This window comes from Callorhinus ursinus, unplaced genomic scaffold, assembly GCF_003265705.2.
Source record: "Callorhinus ursinus isolate GAN/ISIS: 27379988/994484 unplaced genomic scaffold, GSC_fseal_2.0 scaffold5, whole genome shotgun sequence".
Classification (NCBI taxonomy): Eukaryota; Metazoa; Chordata; class Mammalia; order Carnivora; family Otariidae; genus Callorhinus; species Callorhinus ursinus.
The window spans coordinates 76,126,721-76,152,481 of NW_027397067.1; the positions used below are offsets into that span (position 1 = coordinate 76,126,721).

At 43.1% G+C, this 25,761-nt stretch overlaps 1 protein-coding gene across 7 annotated transcripts in view; it reads left to right on the forward strand.

Annotated features, from left to right (window-relative positions):
- Window positions 1–18: 18 nt before the first annotated feature.
- The window catches only part of KHDRBS3 (KH RNA binding domain containing, signal transduction associated 3), a 182,328-nt gene continuing 156,585 nt past the window's right edge, over window positions 19–25,761 (forward strand). For 3 of the 7 annotated variants that reach the window (XR_003208057.2, XR_012378369.1, XM_025871173.2), the window contains exon 1: window positions 20–217. Coding sequence is in view for 4 of the 7 variants with exons in the window: in XM_025871173.2 (XP_025726958.1) it covers window positions 130–217 (88 nt within the window). In the remaining 3 variants the exon portion in view is untranslated. Of the gene's footprint in view, window positions 218–672; window positions 722–1,227; window positions 1,250–25,761 lie in introns of those variants that run through there. The other 4 variants (XR_012378370.1, XM_073893240.1, XM_073893237.1 and 1 more) reach the window with 3 other exon arrangements.

Consider the following 25,761-nt stretch of genomic DNA (forward strand, 5'->3'; position numbering starts at 1 on the left):
CTGCCGCGCCCCGGCCGCGGCGCCTGGCCCGGGTTGCGCGCCGCTGGGGCGCGGGCGGGGTCGGGGCTTGTGGGGCTGCCGCTGCTCGCCTGCCGCGCGTCGGCGTCCCGGGCCCGGCGGCCGGCGAGCATGGAGGAGAAGTACCTGCCGGAGCTGATGGCGGAGAAGGACTCCCTGGACCCCTCCTTCACGCACGCTCTGCGGCTGGTGAACCAAGGTGAGAGCGCTCGCCGGCCGGCCGTTAACTGTCGCCGGCGGCCGTTGGGACCGGGGGAGTGGCGGCCGGCGGCCTGGGGACAGGGGAGGGTCGGGAGCGGATAGAAATGCGGGGCGCTTGGGAGGCGGACCTGTGGGGTTGGCTGGAAATAGACCCGGGGAGGCGGGCGGGGATCCAGGTAGCAATCTGGGGGCATTTGGGTGGGGACCTGGGAGAACGTGGGATACCGGCGCGGGGGAGGAGATATGCCTTTGGGAGGCTTGGCAGGGGGGCAGAAGGCTGGATGTGACTTGAAGATCTTTGGGGACTCGAGGATACCCGAGGGAAACTTGTGGGTGGGGGACGGCGAACATCTGGGGGATATGGCGGGGCGGGGGTTGAATGATCTCATTGGAGGGGAGTTTGTGAGGGACTCAGGGATCCTAGTGTGTTTGGTTTGTTCAGGGAACTGGAGAAAGAGCTGGAGCAAAATGGAAGGATCTGAGGAGATGAAATACACACGAGGTGAAGGGAACAGGTGCTTGCATTGTTAGTAAAGTTTGAGGACCTTGGGGGAGGTTTGGGGTCAGACCCTGAGCATTTCAGAGGAGAGGGACCCGGCGGTCCTAGTGACAGAGCCCAGTTCCTCTTCTCTCCCTCTTGTTCTTCCATGCCAAGGCTCTAGCCACCCTTGTAGGGTGGTCTGCCCTCCCTGGGGGTGGGCAGCTCCAGCCAAGGCTTGCAAGCTGGCCCTTGGAGGGGTTGGTAGGGGAGAAGAGGCCCACGCAGTTGCGTCCTTCCTGGCTTGCCTGTCTTCTCTTTGGGAAGCTCTGGGTGGGTCACTCTCACTGGGGGCTGGCTAGGGGTTGGGAAGACTGGGCAAGGAGTCTTTGCTGCCTATGCCTTTCAGCACTGCTTCAGCCAGTTCAGGGTGTGAACAGTCCTGGGAAGTACAGGGCACAGGGATACAGGGACATATGGAGGCGTGCCTACCTAGGACCGTATTTCCTAGCGTCTTCTTCCTCCAGCTTCATGAGTAATCTGGGATGGACGGTAAATCAAGCCTGCATTCCCAGGAGCAGTCCTCAGTTCCTTCCGTATCTGTTAATCTGTGTTTCAGATAAAGATGGATTTGGGGGCCACTGGTCTGCTTTTTCCCTGGGTGATGGCAGAAGCATTATCTGGTCAGATCTGTTACCTTTTGCATGAATCAATCTGTGCAGTGACAGTTTGTGGCCCCCGAGTTAAATCGGGTCTGCTGATCTTAATGCTGGCCCTGGCTCCTTTATTGTTGGAAGTGAAAGATGAGGCAGACATATTCTATTTGTATATAGATGTCTATATTTTAAAATAGCAACCTCCAGCATTTGCCTATTTCAACCAGTTCTTCAGAGTAGGGTGTTGTCGACTGATGGTGGTAGTGGAGAGACTCACTATCTCCAAGAATTTAAGCATGAATGCTGTTTGAATGGTTGAATAGAAATCGGTTTACAGAGCTCTCCCATTTTAATTGCAAGCTTATTTTTATTTCTTTAATAAAGTGGGCTTGTGAAAAAGTGATGGGCTTACATTCTTAAATTAGAGAAAAAGAATTTTCAGCTTTATTCCCATGCTCTTCTGAACTGTTCTGCAGTTAGGCTTGTACTCCTTGCTCTTTATGATTTACATATATCTTTTGTTGCCTGCTGGGCTGTCATTTCTGTAAAAGAAATTTCTTTGTACATTGTGTGAGATCAGTGGCATTAGAAATATCCTAGATTGTGGAATCAAGTGCATTTTTTCTTTTAATAAAGAAGCTGACAAAGTTATGTTGTACTCAGTTAAGGAAACAGATTAACTAAAAGTGTAATGAGTTACCTTATTTTGAAAGTTAGATTTTTTTTCTCTGTGTCATGTTGTTATAGTACCGTGTTGCTAATACATTCAAAATTCTCTCGGTTTCTGTTTCTACTGGTGGCAATGGCCTCTAGTTACTTGAAACAGATATTGGACAATATTGCCATGTAGCATTTTTTTTTAGATGTTAAATCTGATTACCTTACTTTCCCATAAAAAGTGTAATTTGGGTAAGAAGTACATTTTTCACATTGAACAATTATGTGAAAGAAGGAAAGGGTGCTACTGAGGTGCTCTTATTACTGTTAATTTAGATTACTTCAGACAGACATGTTTCCCCTTAAGTCATAAGGTGATATCCAGAAAGCAAAGCCCTATCATTTAAAATATTAATCATGCTCATTTATGTAACTCCAGAGTTACCAGTGCATTTCTAAAATAGTATCTTAAATCTGAATTTGAATGGTTATTAGAAAACTTTGATTTTGAATCTGACAAGTGTCTTGTTATTGGCTACAGAAAAGTATTTTTATTCTTACTTAGCTACATTTTTGACTCTTTGCCTCGAAAAAAACTATTTTTTTCGGAGTTTATTCTGAATTTCAATACTGGCGTTAGTGTTCCGACAGTAACTTGTGAAGTGACAATGGTCAGCAGTGAACGTGATACCTCATGTTTGTGTGGAGTGTGTTCAAGTTTCCAAGGCTCTTAACGGTACGTGATGTCCAGTTCTTGGACTCTTGTGAGGTCGACACTGATGTCTCCATTTTTCTGGGGAGGCAGCTGAGGAACCCAGCTATGCGAGCTTGTGGGCAACTGAGATTTAATTTGAAGTCAGGTCTTCTGTCTCCGAAAGCCATTATTCTTGCCACTTATGCCTTCCCGCAAAGATGGAATAAAATACTTTGCACATGCTAATTTAAAACCCTTCAGAAATCTATATCATTAATATGCTTGTTTCTGGTTGACTTATCTTGATTTTCTAAAAAAGTGTCTTTCTATTCTTATCTAGTGGTCTTTTTGAAGAAACAAACATTGGTAGATTTATCCTACAGGATTTTAATGCTCCGGCTAAGAGGCACTTTTGAATTAAAGCCCTCCTGTGACCAGTTTATTACTTTCATAATCAACACATTATGATAATGAAACAGTTTATAAATGAGATGTTGCCGTTTTTTAAAAATTCAGTAGTCGTAAACATTGATCAGCCTCCTAGCTGAATTATATTTTTTCTAATAATCTTTGGTAAGAACTTGAGCTGGGATGACATAAGATATATGCTCCTGTGCTAATACAGTTCGGCTTTTATACTTTTCCCAGGCTTGTGTTTCATGATGGGCATTAGTTGCTGACTTTTTATTTTCTCAGGCTAACTGGCTCCCCTCCCCCCTAAATACTGAGTACTTTTGTTTCTCTACCAAATGTAACAGTTAATGTTTACTTAATGTTCAACCTGAATCAAAGAAAATAGGCTTTGGTATCACCCCCTTCCCTCACTTCCATGCCTATAGAGAATTGACATTGCTGTTTCTTGCCAAGGAGGTTTAATTGGAGATGAAAGTAGCGTCCCATGTTTTGTATTATATTTGCTAGTAGGGGATGCGCTGACTCTTATGAAAAACATCTTTAGAAATGTCTTATGCATTATATTTAACCCAGCTCTCTGGTACTGCTTTGGATGTTTTTCAGTCCAAGCCAAGTAACCATTAAATAAGATTATATAACCCTGTATTTTTAATTATCTGATATAATATATGGATTGGTGGCTGGTTCACTGCCAAGTTATATTTAGTGGTTGGTTACAAGAGGAAGTGGAGCAAAGGATTCAAGATTAAGGTGGTCTTTTTGTGTCCAGGTTGATAAAGTTCTCTGATGGTATTTCAAAATAATAATTTCTCATCTTACATCAATTTCTCTAACATCAGTACTCTTAGCATTACTTAGGATATATGTGAGGGGTAAAAATGTGTAAAGGGAGGATCATTACTTAGCCCGATGTGCCGTGTCTCTTTTTCAACAAAACCTGACGGCTTAATGTTTGATTTTTGGTGACCCCCTTTTGGAAAATGTTTGTGATTTGCTTGACTGTTGTCAGACATGTGGAGTAAGAGAGATGAATGAGAATGGAAATTACAGAATTATATTTAGATGTAGAGTGTGATTCTCTGTTTCATCCAAAGGAGGCTGTGGTTTTTTAGTTTTCAATTGTTTTTCTTAGGGTTTTCCAAATGTTTGATTGTTTTTTGTAAGAAAATGGATGGGATGCCATTTCTGAGTTTCCTGTAGCGTGCTGTGATTCCAGGTGATCCAGTGATTGTGAGTCACAATGTTTTGGTATCTGGTCATTACTGACATGTTGCTTGAGAAGCTGCCGTGCCAGGCCCTGGGGCTGAGTCCTGGAGGGAAGTCCAGGGAAGAATGCAGACTCCACTCCTGAGAAATGAGTGTTCTCACATGTGTGAATTTGAGAGTGAGTGTCAAGCTTGTAGATGCCCTTTTTGTTCCTAAGGAAGGTCCTCACCTATCCTTCAACTGTCCTTTTGAAGTGCTGAGTGACTAGATGGTTTAACTTGGTCAGCCTAGGGACATTTTTGAGGTTCTTCTCTGTGCCGAGTCATGTCTGTAATCTGAATACTGTAACAGCCCAGAAATGTAGAGGTTATTAGCCCAATTTTTCAGTTGTAGAAACTGAGACTCCAACAACTAAAGTGACTTACCCAAGGTGATTTACTTGCAGACTGTCCCAGTGAGGGTGCAAGCTTTGTTCTTCTTTCCTGAACCACACTGGCCTGCAGAGGGAGAAGGTCCAGCTGGGCTGGCAGTTCATGGCTGGGCTGGGCTTGAAAGGCAAGTTATATGGCATCCCTTTTTATACCTCACCCTTGGAATTTCTGCTCTAAGGGATCTCCTGTGATCACTTCCTTATCCCCAAATGGATTTAGATGGCCCATTTTTTTTCCCCAAAGCGGCCGGTGCTTACCTCTCTGATGGTGTGGTTGTCCTTACACTACGTTATTTGGACCTCTGTCTTCCATGGGAGAGTGTCAGTTTCTGGGCGGCCGGCCTGGGCTTCCATGGCTTGGTCTTGAGCACCTCGTGGAGCTCTTGCAGCCTTCCACTCCTGTCTTCATTTCAGTGTTGTGTTGTAATTTTCATGGAGGTGGAAAACTCAGAGTGTTGTCACTGTAGGGCAGCTGATGGGGGCACAGGCACAAATGAGAGGCTCTGAGTGAGATGCAGCGTGAGACCAGCAGCAGAAGGCCCTCATGCTCTTTGCATGTGGTAGGACTGCAGGGCTCTTCTCCAGGAGACAACGAGATGTTAGCAGATCTGCTTTGCATCAGATGTTTATTTACTTTTCTTCTTCTTAAGGAACTTATTAAGCCAGTATGCGCCAATACAATTAGCTCTCCTTCCCTAGATTCCTGATGACAGACTAAAACCAGAAATTTGAAGCCCTTGTTACATGGCAAATAAGCCTTACCTGAAGGAGTTAATCCGCTATCTCAGATGGCAAACAGACACCCCAAACCAGAGAAGCAACTGGGCTTGCAGACTGAATGCTTGCAGCGGCTTTGAGAGCACAAGACCCTTTTGCTTGTTATCATCATTCCCACTGAGTGAAGATGGAATGGTTTATATTTTTTACCAAAAAATAGAAGCTTTCCTTAGCATTGGGGATAATGATTATGATAAAAGCTGCCAAATTGAGGGCTTCTTTGTGCCAGGTGCTTCCTATGCATTATCTCTAATCCTCACAAAGATCTTGCAAGGTAGGTGGTTTTATCCCCTGCCTGCCTCTTTTGTTTTTTTCAAATGACTCATCTGAGTTTCAAAATGTAAAGCAACTTGCCCAGTCAAGGTGCACAACTTTAAATAGTCACGCTGAAATTTTGAGTATGCAGTGTTTTGATAGGTTACTTTAAGAAAACAGATACAAGGACAGAAGGTGAGATTGTTTTTAAATGAAATTTTTATTATAGTAGAAGCCAGTTAGGAATTTCCACTGGTGATGATGAATTTTTAAAAGAGGTCTGCCTAAAATGTGTTTTACCAAAAAGGCAAGTTCACTTTTTCCCTGTGTTCTCCAGCAGCACTTCCCAGTCTTAGGTAGGCATTCAAGGTAAGGATTTTTAATTATGTGTATTTCAATGGACAGGAAGAAAATAGGGAAACTTTGTGGAAAGTCACGAAGACAAAGGCTCTGTGGTATCTTGAAGGAACCTCTCAGAGGCACAGAGCTCTTTATATTTTAATACTGTATTTATCACAGAAACAGTTGGTCAAAGGATGATATCAGGGATTTTTAGTCAGTTTATTGTATGTTTAGAAATTCTCCATTTTCTAAAAATAGGCTCAAAAAGTGGGGGGAAAAGAGTGCCAAGAACATAAAAGAACATATTCTCACAGACAATGGTTTTGGCTCTCTGATGGCAGTGGGCTGGGGGTGGGGAGGATGTTTGAATATCCTTGCCTTGCAATTGCTAATAGTAATAGTTACCATTTATCAAGAACTTTTCCTGGGTTAGATGCTTTATGTACATTATTGCACTTAATTTTTCTCACAGTGTTAAAAGAGTAAATCGTTTTACCTTATTTTACACATGAGAAAAGTGAGGGCATGAGGATCAAATTATTTGACTAAGGTCAGAAAGCTAAGTGGTAAACCAGGTTTCAAATCCTTACCTGCCTACCTCCCAGACAATAGACAGTTCACCTGTGAGCACCAAGTACAGGTGGAAGCTTTCACCGCGGCTGGATTTTCATCTTTGACTTCCATGGGAAATTCTCTGCCACGCAGCTCTTCAAATTAATTGCTCGGCATGGGAGGGGTGATCTGTGAGTGGGCGGACTGCGTACTGTGCAGAGTGGCACACAGTGGGCTGACCAAAGGGGGCAGGAACTTTGTGACCAGTGGCAGCGTGGAACGTGTGGTGGATGGCATTTACATGGGGAATAGTGTTACTTAACAAGGGAAGAGCTGCTGCGGGAGGCGCCATGTGATATGGGAGGTGAAGACTTTCTAGTTGGAGCCTATCCAAGTTACTTATTTCTGGGAGCCTTGGTTTCCCATCTTTAAAATGGGAGTGCTTTTTTACCCCCTTTGCAGGGCTGTTGTTTCAGGCATGAGATGAGTACAGTGTCTAACACATGAAAGGTGCTTAGTAAATATTACCTGCTCTTTTTACATGATGACCTGAGACCGATGTGTGTGTTGGCATCACTTTCCAGACATAAAACGTATTAATAACTTAATCCCCTATTTTCAGCTCTCAGGGTGATTTTTTGTTATTAGAATGAGTTTAGTTTTCCAGCGCAGGAAATACTGAAGAACAGACTCATTCTTGGGAAGCTTAGTGATACCCAGGGAGAGTTAGCAGCACTGGTTGATTGTCCCCATGCTGCTCGAGGTATAGTAGCCCCAGAAACTTCAGTTCTGCCCCTGGAGCTTCCATAAACAGCTTTGTGACTGCACCTCTTAAAACATAGCTGGACCCTCAGCAGCTCCTTTCCACAGGCACAAAATTGTTTGCTCTGAATTGGTAAGCTGTACATTGCCATCATTTTTTACATTTCCATAATTTTTCACCAATCAGCCCCTGCTGCTATTTTAAGGACTTTAAATGGTGCTCCTGGCGTCTCACTGATGTTGTTCGTTGGTATGATAAAGAGCATGAGCTGGATGTGAGAGCACCCTGTTTGATACACGTCTTACACCGGGCGTCACTGTTGGTCCGAGCTCCCCTGGAGATGAGAGCCGATGGGAGCAGGGGCGGTTTGCCGGCTCGGCCTTCTCTCTTGATCGGCACTTGTGCTCTGCTCCCGCTCCACTAGATGGCGCTGCGCACAGCTGGTTGCCCTCTCCGTCCGTCCCGCAGCTTCTCCGAGCTGTACTGGCTTGTCCACAGACCGGCGTTGCTTTTGATTTTCCTGTGTCTTTCACATTGCTGATTTTAAGAGGCATCCTCGGTAGCTCTCTTCAGTATTCGCAGAGAAGCATGACTTCCGTCCCGTAGGCACCGTCTGGAGTGCTCCAGGTGTCCCAGGCACTGCTCACACATGGCTGCCTTTATTCGGGGAGCCCCTGGGAGTTAGGTCTCTTCTCACCCTGCAGCTAGTCGGGGAGTTACAGGGGTAGCTAGCCTGTGCAAGGTCACGGTGGGGGGCTTCCCGTCCCTAGAGAAAAAATGCCCCCAAAGCGTTTGAACTGAAAACTGTATTAAAGGTGCTAGGGTAGTCTGATGGATGGCTGCTGGCCACAAATTTGGTCGTTTTGTGGGGAAAAATTATAGTCCTGTTGTTTATATTGGAGCAGAGGAGTCAAAATCTTTGATTTGTACGAGGAAGCAAACAATAGTAACCAAAGCTTTGTCAGCTGCTGTAGAAGTTCCTGCTTCCTCCTGGGGTCAGGGGCTTGATCCATACCGGGGCCAAAACCTGGGAGAAATTTTGGACAAAGTCACGATTACATTTTTAGTAATTTTAGCAGAGCTGTATACTGGATAGAGTACATAAGCCTTGCAAAATGTATACTGAGCTTTCTTTCATTTTACTCGTTTATTCAGCTAATATTTGGGAAGTACCCGCACCACTTGGTGTAGCTGTGTGTTCTGGGCCAGTCATTTCTCTCTGTGTTTCCTTATCTGCACAAGGCGGTGATGCCTGCCTCCTGGCTCGTTGGGGTGGAACGGCAATGACAATGACGTTATTTAGTTTTACTTTAAGATTTTAACATACAGGACATATTTGTTACATCTAGTATGAGTTCACTACACATTTATGTATTTCTCTTCCTCACATGGTATCTTTTGTATCTGAATTTCCTACCTCAGCTCTTGCTTATCTCCCAGTGAGGAGATGATCCGCCGGCAGTTTTCTTAGGGCCGGCTTTCTCCTCCCCCCTTGTGCCGCCTCTGCTCCTTGCTCTGAGTTTGGGTATGCTCACAAACATGAGCAGAGCAAAGTACTTAGAGAAATCCTGCTCACCTTTTGTTTGCCTCACAAGTGCAAGCCGCTGCTAACTTACTGGGATGAGGAGCATGCTGTTTGGTAGGAAGGACAGGTGAGGAACGGTTTTCAGACAGGTTGGAGTTCCGTCTCAACTCTGCCACTTTGTGTAGTGGTGACCTTGGGTACGCGATCCCTGCTCAGCCTCAGTTTCCATGACTGTAAAATGGTCATTAAAAAAAAAAAGTGAAGTCGGTTGGAGTCTTTGAGCAATTTACATGCGCCGCGTGGGGAGCAGTGTAGTGTCATGTGGGATGTGTAGTAAGTGCAGTGTAGGTGACTGCTGCCGCCTTCATCATCATCATCATCATTTCACATTTTTTATCCAGCAATCTGTAATCCAGGGAGGGAGATAAACATGTAGAGGGACCGATTCTGAGAGAGAGTTAGCACTGCGGTGGGAGGAGGGGGGGTTTCTGGGGCTCAGAGAATGACTGGCCAATCGGGGCTTGAAGGAGTGCTCTTCCAGAGGACTCCACTGGACGCAGCACCCCCCACAGGCGGGAAGAGCACTTGCGCACCTTTCCTGACTCCCCCAGCTAATTACTGACTCCAGTCCGCCCTGGGTTCGCATCTCGCGCTCGGACCCCTCCTCTCCTCCTCGCCCTGCGCCTTGTGGTTCTGTGCGTCTCTCTCCTCTTTCCTTCCCCCTCCCATTGTTAACACCTTTAGTTCTCATTCTTGACATGAACAGCTTTTATTTGGAAACAGTTTTAAAACAAAAGAGTTGAAAGAGTAGTGCTGAGACCCCACAGGCCCATTTGTCTGGATTCACCAATTGTGAACATTTTCCCACGCTGGCTTTACCGTCCTGTCCGGGTACTTACGTCCGTTCCCGACACCCTAGAGGGGAAGGTGCCTGTGTCACCTCCCTGGACCCCGATGAACGTAAGTACCTTGGTGTGTGTTTTCTAAGATTAAGGGCCTCCTCTTAGGTAACTGCAGTCATAGAGAACAGGGGTCAGATTTAGGAAGTTAATCACTGCTTCGTAGGACGGTCTCCTCTCCTGTCCACGTGCAGGTCTTGCTCTTTGCTCCCCTTTGTCTTTTAGAGGATGCAGTTGAGGATACACGCAGTGCCTTCGGCTGTCAGGCATCTTTAGTCTCTTGGTTTGGAAGAGCTCCTCTGTCTTCCTTTACCGTTCATGACGTGCATTTTTGATCACTACACACACCAGTTTTTTTTGGTAGAATGTCCCTCAGTTCAGGTTGTCTGTTTCCTTAATATTGGATTCACGTGTGTACACTTTTGGCGGACATTCACGGAGGTGTGGTGTGTCCTCCTCAGTACTCAGATGAGGAGGCGCACGGTGTCACTGTCACTCTGTCCCATTACCTGTGAGGTTACATTTGGTTACTTGGTGAAGGGGCTGCCAGTTGCCTCTGCTGGGAAGATACTGTTTTCCTTGTGTAAGTCATTTGTATTTTGCGGGAGCTACTTTGAGACTTTGTCAGTATTCTGTTCCTTATTATAAACTCTTCCTCACAGATTTTAGTATCCACCAGTGTTTCTTAGCCGCAGTATTACTGTGCTGGCTGTGAAATGGTGATCTTGTTCACTCACTCTTTCTACATTGATTGCCTGACGTTCTGCTGGAGGGGACATGTCCATTGTTTCTGTCCGTCCTTCCTCCTCTCTCTCCCCTCCCTCCAGCGGTCATCTGTCCATATAAGTTCTTGATTCAACTGGTTATAATCCTTTACTGTTGCAGTATAAATTTCTGTTAAATTGCCCCAGATTTGGCCATTGGGGAGCCCTTTATCTGGCTCCTGGGTCCTATTGACAGGAGCGTCCCGTACGTCTTTTGAGTATTTTTTTACTTCCTCACAGCATTTTGTTCCAGGCACATCTTGTCGTTGCTGTGGCTCTAAAATCAGCCATTTCTTCCAAGGAGCCTGGTTTCTCGTAGTGTGGGACGGTTGTTCGGCATCAGGATCTGGGCTGCCAGGGTGTCATTGCTTCTGGGCCCTTCTGGACAGTAGGAGGTGGCTGTGTTTCTGCAGGGGGATCGTCTTCACGGGAAGCTGCGTGTAGGCCTGAAGATTTCCTGTAGGAGGCCAGGAGGGGATATTTTGTAGGCTGTACATTCTGCTCAACTCACTGTTGTAGCAGAAAAGCAGCCAGAGATGTATGGAAACGGATGTGTATGATTGTGTCCTGACAACACTTAGAGAAACGGGCACTGTGCCGTAGTCTGCCCACCCTTCCCTGCTCTCAGCTACTAGGGAGCAGGGACCAGGCCTCACCTCTCTTTTCCAATGCCATCCACACTGGGGGCACAGTCAGAGTTGTGCCCTCTGGATGAGGGAATTCATGATTCATTAATTGTTGTTTCTGTTGCAGACCACTCATTCCTCTCAGATGGATATTTTGGATATCAATTTCTTATGACACATTGGACATGTTGATTTGTTGGGGATTTAATTTGCAAGATGTGAGTCTTTTAAAAACATAGTATGCGCAATATGCAAAGTAATAAGAAAAAATAATTTCATAAAATTCCCGAGGGTGTTTGTCTCGCCATGATAAAATGATTATTTTTTCTTAATGAAGGCGTATCTCAAGACAGAGCCATGAGGTGTGGGCATTACACGTGGCCCCTGCTCTGGTCTAGCGTAGCTCCTGTTCTGTGTAGTCTTCAGCTGAAAGGCAGAACTCGAGCACCAATTGCCAGTGTGAGAAATCTCAAAGTTATGCTCCTTTTATTGTCTGAGAATAGGTTTGTTTCTTCACAATTTTCTTTATGTAATGTATTGCTCTAATTTATTCAAAAAAGGACTTCATTATAGCAGTGACAAATGGGTTTTATCAGGGACTGAACCCATTCTCAGAGAAAAGTATGTCATTAGGCAGGACCACCTGTTGTTGATGCACACTGACAACGACCCAGGTAACATGGGACACCAAAAACACCCAAGCACCTGAGTACTGCAGATAGCAATAGCAGAAGCATGAAGATGCAAAATAAATTGATTTAAAGTGTCTCTAATGCCTCTGAAATAAATCAAACTTTTAGTTATTGCTTATGTTTTTTTTTTTTTAATTCCCCAAATTCAAAAGTCGATTGTCAGCATGTTGGTGAGCAGTTGTTCTGTTGTCTGCAGGCTGTTGATCAGAAAAGCATGACGTTGCTCTCAGTCCTTTCTCAAGATGCCAGAAAGGTGGTTTTAAAGTTCTGTGTCCCAGAGCAGCTCATGGCTCTGTGGAGAGTCCTGGTCTGGAGGGAAAGGGGAAGCTGCACAAGCCTCCTACCCCCACCTGGCTTTTGACTCCCAGATCCTGAGATGCCTTACAAGATTTTGATTTGTTTAATGAGTTTTACTGCTTTTTACTGTCTTGTTGTTTTTAAGTATGGGAAGTCATGAGGGAGTTCTGCCTCAGTGTCTATGTACTATCTCACGTACTCAGAGACACGCACAAAGAAAGATGCATTGCCCATCACGTAGGGTACCATCAATTCAGAACAGACTCCCCGCCCTGCATTTGTACTGTCTACAAGGACTTAGAAGAACACACACACACACACACAAGTCATGTGTCTTAACAGTCAATTGTGTTGTGTATTGTACATTCTTTTAGTTTCCTTTTGACTGTCAGGGTTTTGTTCATAAATGGTAAATTGGGGTGCTACTTTTGGTAATAATAAGCTCTGTGAGCCTCAGTTTCTCCATCTATAAAACGACCACCGGAGAATTGGTAAAGTGCCTGGCATCTTGTGGGCACCCATCCTCCAGCAGTGCACCTGTCCCCTCTTCATGGAGCCCCACACAGGCAGACTCGACACCCGTCGTGTGCTTCTTGAAGCATTCCTCTAGAAGGCGGCACCTGAGTTCTTAGCTCCCCAGTGTCTGCTCTGCCATGTGACTTCCAGGAAAGGAGTCACAGCAGAACATACTGTTTGGGCTTGGACAGTCAGCAGGACATGGCACAGGAACAGCCAAATCCACTAGTGAGACTTCAGACTTTTACTCTTTCTGGGAATCACTGTCCAACTTTCAGGGACACTTTGGGAGAGCCCTGGCAGGCTGTGTGTTTCTCCACTGCCTTCCCCCCTGGACTGGAGGGTGTTCACTTCTTTAGAAAGGATCATGCTCCTCAGCGGGGCTAAGTGCTGGGACATAGAGCTGGGTGGTACTTGGTTCCTGCTGAAGGCATTTTCAGCTCAGTGGGGAAGCAGCCAAGTTAAAGACATACATGTGATATTTTTATTCTCTTGTCTACTTGCCCTGGAGGTGTCACCTTCTAGTGCTTGGACCCACTGTGGTGGCCCAGGCGAGTCTATAGGACTGCAGTTCTTTCTCACTGGTGGTGATGTCACAATTTTGGGGGGCCAGCAAGGATCTTTGTATCCTCCAGAGATTTGGGTGTGTCAGTGACACTGTATTTTAGCTCCTTTACCGCAGACCATACTAGGAATTAATGAAGCACCAGGTCCTAGTTAACAGTCTCAAGTTGTCACTGTCTACTTGAGTAATGTTTCAAAACCCTTTTCCATAATAGTTGTGCCATCAGTTTAAAAAATATCAATAATAAACTTTTCTGAGTTCCTAGATTTGGGGTCCTTGTCTAGAGTGAGTATTGGCCTCCCCTGTTATTACATCTAAGTCAAAGAAGCAGTTTTCCTCTGATTAAACAAAAATCACGGCATGAAGAATAGGTTTCAAACCATAAACTTTGCCTCGAAACTTAACGTATAGTCTACCTGAAGCTAGGATGCCCAAGACAAATGTGTACCATATCTTGCTTAGTTTTGAATAATAAAGACTTCTCTTGAGTTGGCTGCTTCTTTTAACACCAGGTACTTCTATGCAGTGGGTTATATCTTAATTATATTATTAACACCATTGTTCCAAAATGATAATGAGTTCATCTATATTGTTTAATATCTTCAGTTCTTTATCACAAGGGCCAAGAATCAAGCACTGTTTAGGTCACTCATCAGTATAGTTCGGTAAGAAGTGATTTTCTTAAGAGATTTCATTTAAGGTGAGGTTCATCTGCATAGAGAAAACAAAAATAATTTGCTTTTTCCTTTTTCAATTTTCAGATTCAGATGTTATTTGTGACTTATTTACAATAAAACCAAAAAACTCGATGGGAGAGTGTATCAGTGTTCTACAGCTGCTATAACAAATTGCCAGGAATTTGGTGACTTTATTATCTTCCATTTCTGAGGGCAGGAGTCTGGATTGGTTCTCACTGGACTAAAGTCAGGCTGTCATCAGAGCTGCATCCCTTTCTGGAGACTCAAGGGGTGGAATCACTGCCTATCTCTTCCTGCTGCTGAAGGCTGCCCGTGGCCCTGGGCCCCTGACCCCTTCCCCCATCTTCGAAGTCAGCAGTGTCAGGATGGGTTCTTTCCACACTGCTGTCCCTGGAGGCCTCTCTCTCTCCTGCTTCTCTCATTGGTTTGTAAGATTCTTTGTAATTACCTTGGGTTTACCTGGATAATCCAGGATAATCTCCCCATTTTAAGACTAGCTGATTAACAATCTTAGTTATGTCTGCAACATGCAGTTTTCCTTCGCCATGAAACTTGACATTCACAGGTTCTGGAGATGAGGATGTGTGGTTGTCTTTGAGGGAGACATTGGTTTTTTCTAGCACAGACGGATTAAGGGAGGCTGCAGAACGCTGATGTTTACCAGTTACCAAGGACGTCTTCAGCCTCGTCTTAGGGATTTTCATGTGTTAGGATATTATCTCTTAAATATACATCCGGGGTTCCGGAGATATTAAATAACTTGTTGGTGTCTCATAATTGTTAATAATAATGAGCTATTATTTGTTGAGTTCTTGCTAAGTGCCAGCAGTTGTACAGATGGTATTTTTCTCAATTTTTAGTACAGGTCTCTGAGATAAAAGACGTAGATTCCACTTGATGGGGAGAAAACAGGCTTTTGTGGACGTTGTGCCTGGCCTCATGTCACATGGCCAGCTTGTAACTGGGTGCTTTGGATTTTTTCAATCTGCTTCCCTATTCCAGTGGATTAAGATGTAAGGGCCGTACGGAACTCATCATCATACTGACGTTGTTATCTGGATAATATTCAGAGTACCTGTCAAAGTATTTGTCAAAGATTGTTTGGTTCATGTGTCAGAATGACCACGTAGTTAATCGACTGACTTGACAGCTTCTCTTTCCTTCCCTCTCTCATTCTAATTCTTATCTGTCTGTAGACCATTTCAGTCTTAGCGAGTGTTTATTAAGCTCCTCCTCAGTCACTGCTTCCCATCTATTTTCCATATTGTTTCATGCATCACTTTATTTAATCTCTACAACAGCCTTATACAGATAGATATTAATGCCCCCATTTTATAACAAAACTGGGTCTGACAAAGGTGAAGGGCAAGATTAAAACCAAGCTGTTTCTACTCAAAAACTGTGCTCTTTTTTTGCTATGCTATAAAAGATGTATCTTATTTACAGATTATTGCTTCAGTCCTACATATTCAGAAGCATGATCACTTGAAATAATTCCATAAAATATGAGGAAAATATAGAGAAAAGAAACTAAACATGGCTGATGTAGTAATTAAACTGCTAGAATGTCCAAAGAACACAGTTTATATATTCAAAAATTGGGTTAAAATGTGATTGGTTTATACTGACCCTGGTGAGCTCAGTAATATGGAACAAGCTAGGACTTGATTCAACAATTTGTGTCAAATTTGATTCAGTAATTTGTTTCAGTTAATGTTTGTGGTGAGCTGAAAGGTGTTGCCCAAATATATCTACATCTTAAGCCCTAGACCTTGTGAATACTACCTTATGTGGCAAAAGGGACTTTGCAGATACTGTTAAGGATCTTGAGGTAGAGAGATTGTCATGATCATCTGGGTGGGCCCATTGTAATCTCACTGGTCCTTGTAAGAGGGATGTGGAGGGGCAGTCTGGGTCAGACAAGGCAGGTGACAGTGGAAGCAGTGATTGTAGTGATGTGGCCCCAAGCGGTAGGACATGCTTCCTTACATACCCATTTAGACTTTTAAGTTCTAGAACTATAAGGTAATATGTTCATGTTGTTGTTTCAAGCCACTAAATTTTTTTCTTTAAATTTTTTATTGTTAATCACCATACATCATTAGTTTTGATGCAGTGTTCCATGATTCATTGTTTGTGCATAACACCCAGTGCTCCACGCAGAACGTGCCCTCTTTAATACCCATCACCAGGCTAACCCATCCCCCCACCCCCCTCCCCTCTAAAACCCTCAGTTTGTTTTTCAGAGTCCATCGTCTCTCATGGTTCGTCTCCCCCTCCGATTTACTCCCCTTCATTCTTCCCCTCCTGCTATCTTCTTCTTTTTTTTCTTCTTAATATATCTTGCATTATTTGTTTCAGAGGTACAGATCTGTGATTCAACAGTCTTGCACAATTCACAGCGCTCACCATAGCACATACCCTACCCAATGTCTATCACCCAGCCACCCCATCCCTCCCACCCCCCACCACTCCAGCGACCCTCAGTTTGTTTCCTGAGATTAAGAATTCCTCATATCAGTGAGGTCATGTGATACATGTCTTTCTCTGATTGACTTAATTTCACTCAGCATAACACCCTCCAGTTCCATCCACGTCATTGCAAATGGCAAGATCTCATTCCTTTTGATTCAAGCCACTAAATTTGTGGTAATTTGTTACAGTGGCAATAGGAAACTAATACAATGTCCTTAAATAATTATGACTTGCTTAACAATAATAGTTGGAGACTTTAATAAAATTTTACAGTAATGGATACAACAACTAGGTAGAAGATCAGTAAGGAAACGGAAGACTTCAACAGCATTATAAGCTGACTAGATTTAGCAGACATCTGTAGAACATGTTCCCTTGAAAACAGCAGAAACAATTTTCTTAAGTCACATGGAATATTCTCCAGGACAGATTATATGCTAGTCCATAAAACAAGCCTCAATAAATTCTAAAGGATTGAAATTATGCAAAGGATGTTCTCTGGCCACAATGAAATGAGATTAGAAATCAATAACAGAAAGAAACTTGGAGAATTCACAAATATGTGGAAATTGGTAGACACTTTAATAACTGATGAGCCAAACAAGAAATCACAAGGAGAATTAGGAAATACTTTGAGATGAATGAAAATGAAAATATAGCAAAATTTATGGGATGAAGCTAAAGCAGCACTTAGAGGCAAACTTGAAGCTGTAAAATACCTATATTAAAAATGAAGATAAATCTCAAAACAGTTACCTAATTTTCCATCTTAACACTCTGAAAAGAAACAAATTACATGTAAAATAAGCAGAATGAAGGAAATAATACAGATTGATCTGTCCTTGAGAATGTTCCATGTGGCTTAAGAAAAATTAGTTTCTGCTACTGTCAAGGGAACATGTTCTATGGATGTCTGCTAATAATACATATTTGAATGCAAATTATCAAAAAGAGAAAAGAAAAACAATAGAGAAAATCAACAAACCAGAAGTTGTTTTTTTGAAAAGATCACCAAAATTTAACTACATTGACTAAGAGAAGAGGGAGAAAATTCAAATGAGTAAAATCAGGAGTGAAAAAGGGGACATTCTGCTGACTTTACGGAAATCAAAGGAATTGTAAGGAAATACTGTGAATAATTGTATGTTCATGAATTAAATGACTTCGTTGAAATGGGCAGATTCCTAGAACGACATGGACAACCAACACTGACTCAAGAAGAAATAGAAAATTTGAATAGAATGGTGAAGAGATGAATTGGTAAATAAAAAATACTGAAAAAAGCCCAGGTCCAAATGGCTTTACTGGTGAATCCTACCAAACATTTAAAAAAATAATACAAATTCTTGACAAACTCTTCCAAAAAAATAGATACTTCCTAACTCATTCTATGAGAACAGTTTTGCCCTTTTTCCAAAATTAGACAAAGATATCACATATACAAAAAAAAAAACCAAAAACAAAACTCAGACCAATCTCTGTTATGAATATAGAAATAAAAATCCTTAAAATACTAGCAAGCCAAATTTAGCAACATATAAAAAGGATTACACACCTTAATCACATAGGATTTATCTTAGGAATACAAGGTTGGTTTAGCATTAAAGAATCAGTTAACATACCATCGATGGAATACAGTACAAAAAACACCATCATTTCAATAGACACAGGAAAAGCATTTGATAAATTCTAACCATTTCAGATAAAAACACTCAACAAACTAGGAATAGAAGGGAACTTCCACACCTGATAATGAAGGATGTCTGTGAAAAACCCACAGGTGACATCATAATTGTGTAAGACTTTTCCCTTAAGATCAGGAAGAAGCAAAGATGTCTGCCTTCACCCTTACTATTCAGTGTTGTTCTGGAGGTTCTAGCCAGGGTAGCAATGCAAGAAAATGAAATAAAAGGCATTGGCATCCAGACTGGGAAGAAAGAAGTATGATTAACTGTATTCTATAGATGATGTGATCTTTTATAGAAAATCATAAGGAATCTACTAAAAGTCTATTAAAACTAATAAATGAGTTCAGGACATTCCTTTCTTCCTCCGCTTTTGGATTTAAATTTAAAACTAATATTTTTCTGATAAATACGGTCTGTATTGGACTATAAGTTTCATGAAGCCAGGTTTCATGTCTATTTTGTAGACCACTGCATAACTAGCTCCAGCACACATGCCTGGTGCATCTAAAGCCCTCTTTATGCATCTAATAAAGGATTGCTTATTTTGGAAAAAAATAGAAAGTATAAACATTTTTTTTAAAGTTGCACTCCCCAGAAAGCAATCATTTGGGGATAGTCATTGTCAATATTTTAGTTTCCTTCTCATATAGAATTTTAGATTTTAGTGTTTAGTTTAATGTTCTACCATAATCATTTTCTTAGGTCATTGCAAAGTCGGAAACACTGTTTTTCATGGCTATGTAGTACTCCATATTATGTATGTCATATTACTGAGCTGATGTTTCATGAATGAGCATTTCCAGTTTTTGGAATTATAAATCAGAATTGTCTTTCCCATTGCTTTGCAGTGTGTCCATTTCTACTCTTGCCTAGATTGCTGTGACAGCCTGAATCTGCTTCCTCACCACTAGAGCTGTTCCCCTCTCTGTTAAGATTTTCATTTTAAAAGGAAGCAGTGCAAACAGTATGACCTCTGTCATAGTCTTTCACACTGGATTGGGATTTCCTTCCTACGTATGTCTTCCCTTTACAGGGTAAGCTCCTTGAAGGCAAGGACTGTGTATCCACCATGACTGGAACACAGTAGGTCTTTAGTGAGTGCCTCAGTGCACCTCTTTGCACATAAGTCTTCAGTGGGCATTCAAATAATTTCTTGAGGACAGTTTCCCAGAAGCTGGGATGAGTAGGTCAGAGTTTATCAATATTGTAAAGCTTCTTGACCCACATTGTCAAATTGATTTATAGATGAGTTGTACCAGTTAAACTTTCTGCCAGTAATTATGTGCATACATTTAGATGAGGCCCTCTGAATCATATTTCTAAAAATTTTTCATTCCTAATAGATTTCTTTTTTACAAAATAATGAATTTTTCAATTCTAGTAAAATTAGCATACAGTACTGTATTAGTTTCAGGTATACAATATAGTGATTCAACTGCCAGGATAATTTATATTGTCTGCCTAGGACATGGTTATTTAGGGAGATGCTAGTAGAGAGCATTTATGGAGGTTCTCAGCCTGTCACCTTTTATGTTTACCTGCTCATGGGAGCATATTTTACTAAACTAAAACACTGAATGTTTACATGGTATTACATGTTAATTGGGTGTTTTGTTAATATATAAGTTCAGAGTTACTAGTTGGGCAGATGAACTTATAGTAGCTAAAGTTGTCCACAAGACAGAGAGAAAAATAATTAGCAATGATGTATCTAGTGTTTGGATTTACATCTGATAAAACCTGCAGTGGAATTATAACGTAATTTACAGTGCTTCCCTGGGAAATAGGAAATGGTTCATTTATAAGGCTTAATACTAATGAAGAGGGAAGGCAGAACTGAGCTCTCGCTTCCCAGACTGGTTTCTAGGAGAAACCTTGTGTTCCTCTGAGATAGTTCTCTATCCGCTCTATGCCCAGTTGTCCTTCTACGTGCATGGTGTGTCATCCTTTCTCCCGATCTCTCTTTTGTGTGTGTGTGTGTGTGTGTGTGTGTGTGTGTGTGTCTGTGTGTGTGTGTGTGTGTTGTGTTTTGGGATAGGTGAGGAGTAGCATTAGAAGCTGGGAAAAGCTTGCTGTCTGAGATTCTGATTTCATTTTTGGGGCAAGTGTTAGTCTCGGAGAGAAGATAGTCGACTGTGCTCTGGTCCAGTTGTAGCTGTGAGGACTCATGCAAGTTAATCCACCTCTGCAGAGGAGGAGAGCACTGCTAGTGGTGCTTTTGGGAGGTGAGAAAGTCGGGGCGGGAAATGAAATATTTGTCAAGAGTCTGACAGGTGCCTGGCATGTAGCAGGTGCCCAGCCAGTGTTTATACTTTCTTTTTCATGAAGCTCATTTAGAAAAGAAAGTGCATTAAATCATGGGGTCTTGTTACTGTTCTTGTGTTGGTTCCTGGGACAAGATCGTTTTTTCTCTTCCCCTAGCATTTCCAGACATTGTCTCCCTCCTCCCTGCCTCACTCTGTACCCCTTTCCCATTGAAAAGAAAGGTCAGAACTGATGGTTTTCTCTACTAAAGTGTCGTATTTACTAATTCAATCCTCTTTGCACCTGGCTTACGTTTGAAAGTTGCTGATCATATTTTATGGACCCTTTTCTTTCTTTTAAACATGTGGCACAGGGGCGCCTGAGTGGCTCAGTTGGTTGAGCGTCTGCCTTCGGCTCAGGTCATTGGGATCAAGCCCCGCATCCGGCTCCCTGCTCGGCGGAGAGCCTGCTTCTCCCTCTGCCTGCCACTCTGCCTATCTGTGCTCTCTCTCTCTCTCTCTGTCAAATGAATAAAAATTGGCACAACGGGCAGACCTGTTGGAAAGCATCTTCTCAAACCGGTCATTATTATAGTTGCATCGTTGTCCGGCACCAAACCCGGAGCATGATGGATTGTGGCAAATGAACACACTCGGCTGCCCTGGGCGCATTGGCTGTGGCTTGCAGCCGCCCGCACTACCCTGTAATTGCTGCTGGAATGCAGGTACTAGGGCGCCGACATGGCGGCTGTGGGGGAGGGTGGAGGGCCTTTTCTGAGCTTTAAGAATCTTTGAAGCTAATGAGTTTTTGGAACCAAATAGTATACAGTAAACAAATCAGATTCATACTGTGAGTTCAAATGATTTCCTAAGTGTGCTGTGCTATAAAGGAATCAGGCTCAGGTGCCTGGTTCTGCCTCTTGCGGGCTTCCTGCCCCTCACGTGCTGCGGAGCTGAGCTTGCTGTCTGCATTCCCCAGAGCTTGGCGTATGTGAATCCAGTCATGACCGGCTCATTCTCGCTCCCCGTCCAGGGCTGTGAGACTGCGTTTGGGGGCCAGCACAAGCCATTTCGAGACGTGTAGTAGAGCACAAATGCACAATTCCAGTTTGTCTTGCTGTAAGATGACTTCGAATGTCCAGTATTTGGGAAGACAGTACTGGATTGTGACTAAGAATGAGGCCTCTGGAGTCGGATTGCTTGGGTTCAAATCTGTTTTGTCACCCCTGCTTGCTGACTGTGTGTTCTGGACAAGTAGCGTAAGCCCTCCTTGCCCGGACGTCCTCAGGTGGGTCCCACGTGGCACGTAGCTTCGCGGGTCCAGGGTGGAGATGAAACCCGCTGACGTGGGAGCTCCCCAGGCCTGGGAGGCGGTAGCTGTCCATGGTAGCCGAGGTTTCTCCTTTCGCGTTTGAGGAGGGCTGAGCGGACGCAGGCCGCTGCGGTCTGCGGGCACGCGGACCGTGGCACCGTGTGCAGCGTGCTGGATGCTGCACTGACCGCGCCTGCTCCCTCCTCTCTCCGTCCCGTTTTCAGAGCACCCCGTTACCGTCTGACATATGGCCCGTTTGTCGTCCGCCCCTCCCTGTTGGAACCGAGACTGCATGTGAACAGCATGCGCTCCAGCAGTGACAGGCACGTAGTAGGTGTTCAGTAAGAGGCACCGAACGAAGGAATGCTGATGAGAAAACCTGGAATCAGCCTGGATGGGACGAGGAAAGCCACAGAGGTGGTGCTTTTTACGTTGGACCTCGAAAGATGAGGACGAGTTTGCCAGCCATGTGCACGGTTGCAGGAGAGCAGGCCAGCCAGAAGAGCAGAGGTTTGGAGGTTTGCAGAGGTGGTGTGAATGAGGGGAGCGGGTCACACCCGGTGCCGCATCACCCGATGGCCAGTTTGCCTGGAGATCGTCAGGGTTTGTTTTCTGTTTGGTCACTTCCTTAGTTGTCGGTACCATTTCCACACAAACTCTTGCTCTGCTCCTTGCAGGAAGGGTTTTCATGTAAGGGTCCATATGGTAGCTTAATCTTTTTGGTGGAAGTTAATTTTTAGAATATCAGCCATTCCTCAATGCTGTAATCAAACACAAATGGGACCAAATGATGATGGTGACGATGATGATGATGGCATTTGAAAGCGTTTTACAGGGCTTTTACCAAAGATTTTCACCTGTTACTTCACTGGAGACTCTTAATAGCACTGTAAGATGTACAGGATTAGTGGGCATCCCTGGTTTCTGTATTTTTTTTTTTTATTTGCCTAGGCACTCAAAGTGGATAGCTTACAAAGAGACACCAGGATCCTTGTATCACTATGAGAGGCCTGAGTTCCTGCATTCTACCTGGTGTATTTGTTACTGACCTGTGCCATGCAGTAAGACCACCCTGGACCCTGGGCCCAGAGAGTAAAGAGCAACATGCCTGAGCAGTGTGGGTCATGCGTTCCATTTTGGTGCCTACACAACTTTCTCACTGTCCACAGGCAGTCCTGGCTCAAGGTCAGCATGCCGACCTCATGGTTTGAGAAGCAAATGAAGAGGTCAGTGAAACTCAAGTCCATGTCCCGTACCACGTATAATGCTTTATTTTTCTCTCTAAAGGCATCACCACTTTGTAGGTCATGAGCTCCATGAGGGCAGGTCTTTATATTATTTACTGCTAATGCCACATAGTCAAAACAGGGCTTGGCATGTAGAAGATGTTGAGTGAACATTTTGGATGAAGGACTGTTAAAGGGGCAGTAGGCTCACTTGTCTACGAGAAGCCTACTTACCCTAGGTTCTTCTTTGAGCTCCCGTTTGTGGTGATGGGGAGGTCATAGGGGTGGACTCCTCCCAGAAAGTAGAGGTTTGCTCCTAGGCAGGGAGCATGTCCTCTCTGTTTCTTAAGTGAGAAGAGTTAAGTGATCTGAGCACAACTGAATGACTTTCTCAGCTCCCTCAGAAAGGCATGTTAATAGTTATTTATATGTAATCTGTGCATGTTTAGGGATGGATGTCTTGTGTTTTGTCTCCCAGGTGTTTTTAGTATATGAACATAGTTTGAATAATAACAGTGATGTTTACCTATGTAGCAAAACTCATTCTTATATGGTGTATATTTGTTATAAATTGACATGATTGATTGTGACAGAAATAGATTTGCAGAAATACTTGTATCAGACCTGATCAAATATGAATCATCTGCACACAAATACTTATTTGCAGAAGCATCTCTGATGAAAGAAAAGCAAGTTAGTTCTCTTTTATTCTGTCTCTTTTTCTAGAAGAGGATGGTTTGAGCTAATTTGTATAAAAAGATTTTTCTTTTCTATCTGGTATTTTGATCTCAAACCTTTAGATCTATGTAAAACAAATTTTCTTCCTGTATTCTTTCCTATATGTTTGTCTTTATTTTTTTCAACATTTTAAATCATTTAAATATTTTACATGTAAAGTCTAAGGATAGTTCTCATTTGACATCTTTTGTCAGTGGTTGTTAATATACTTAACCCTTTAAGGTCTGAGAGGACAAGTGTGGTGTCTCTGCTCAGTGTTGATTTCCTAGCACATAGTGGGCTGCAAATGTTTGTGGAATCAGTGAATTTATTAAATACCTGTTGTATTAGACCCTGCAGGAGCTGGATGGAGGAGGGAGGGGGTGTCCTGAAGGAAGTGTGGCCCAGCTGCTGGAGGAGCACTTGGGGGGTGTAACTCATGGGTATGTTTGGAAGGAGACTTCACCCACTGAATTTAAAGCTTACATGGGATTGAAGGAGAAGAGCGGGAATGGATAACAGTACGAACTCGTGGAACCTACAGAGAGCACCGTAGGTTCTGGTTGGTGAGGAATTCTGGGTGAATGATTGCATCTTAAAGAAGGGAGAGAAGGATCAGCTTGCCTGAATTCCATTTCAGTATCTGTCCTAACAGATAGAACATGGACATTGCCCTAAAAGTAATTGGAAGAGTCTTTATAATTCTTAGGCTTAAAGGATTGTTTTAACGTTGTTGACCCTTGTCCCATAGAAGTGCTTCAAAAATGATACCTTTTTAAAAAATCAGTGCTGAATATTTCAGAAATGGTAGCTGTGTGTGCTAGCTGTGCATGTGTATACAGGTATTTACGTACATGCGTGTATGTCAGATACTGATCTTGAGAAAAATAAATACATATAGTATATAAATACATTTATAGAAAATAGCATTTATAGTTCTACGTGAAGTTGTGTATTTAGTTTTATGTATTTAATTTTAACTTGTACACTTGCTCATACTGATCATGCTTTTTTTTTTAAGATTTTATTTATTCATTTGAGACACAGAGATCGAGAGAGAGAGCATGAGCAGTGGGAGGGGCAGAGGGAGAGGGAGAAGCAGACTCCCCACTGAGCCAGGAGCCCAACTTGGGGCTCAATCCCAGGACCCCGGGATCATGACCTGAGCTGAAGGCAGACGCTTAACCATCTGAGCCACCCAGGCGTCCCTGATCATGCTTTTTGCTAAGTGGAGATTATTACTATATTGATCTCAGAAAAGAACTAAGAGGGAAGTACATTTATAGATCTTTTAATTGTTATTGCCAAGCTATTGAATAATCAGCTTTGTTAGGTATACATGATGGGTTTCATGAGAGATCGTGTTTCTTTCATTAGGCTGTGAAAATATCCTTCTTATTGTGACTTGATCCTGCAGCCTGGCAGAGATAAGTTTATTAATAAAGACACTTTAAACAAAGATTAAATTATGCCCCCCTTTTTTGTTTTTACTGCTATTTAGATTCAGTATCCAGAGATTAGAGAAAGTTAAGAATAGCAAGTGTCAGCCTAGTGCTCAGCATCTTTTTGAAAAATTATGCCATCCTCAACAATAGAGAGAGTTGAGGGGTGCCTCGGTGGCTCAGTTGGTTAAGCAGCTGCCTTTGGCTCGGGTCATGATCCTGGGGTCCTGGGATTGAGCCCCATGTTGGGAAGTCTGCTTCTCTCTCTCATGCTTGCTCTCTCTCTCAAATAAATAAAAATCTTAAAGGCAAAACAAAACAATAGAGAGGGTTGAGAAATAGAGCAAGATGAGGATGCAGGGCTACTGGTTTTCATGGCGTGAATTTCATATGTGATTGGGAGTCTGGATATGATCAGAGGCCTGGAAAAGAGCCCATGTTCAGTGAGAGGCTCCTAAACAGCATCATGATTTGAATTGCATATGGAAAGAGGACATGTTTTAATTATTACTGTGGACTAAGTGTATGGTTAGTTCCTGCTTATACTTGATGCTTGATGTTTCCGAGTGGAGGTTGTTGAGCGTTTGTGCTTAGCTGATCTTGAGTTCAGGTCCCAGCAATGCTGATTATTAT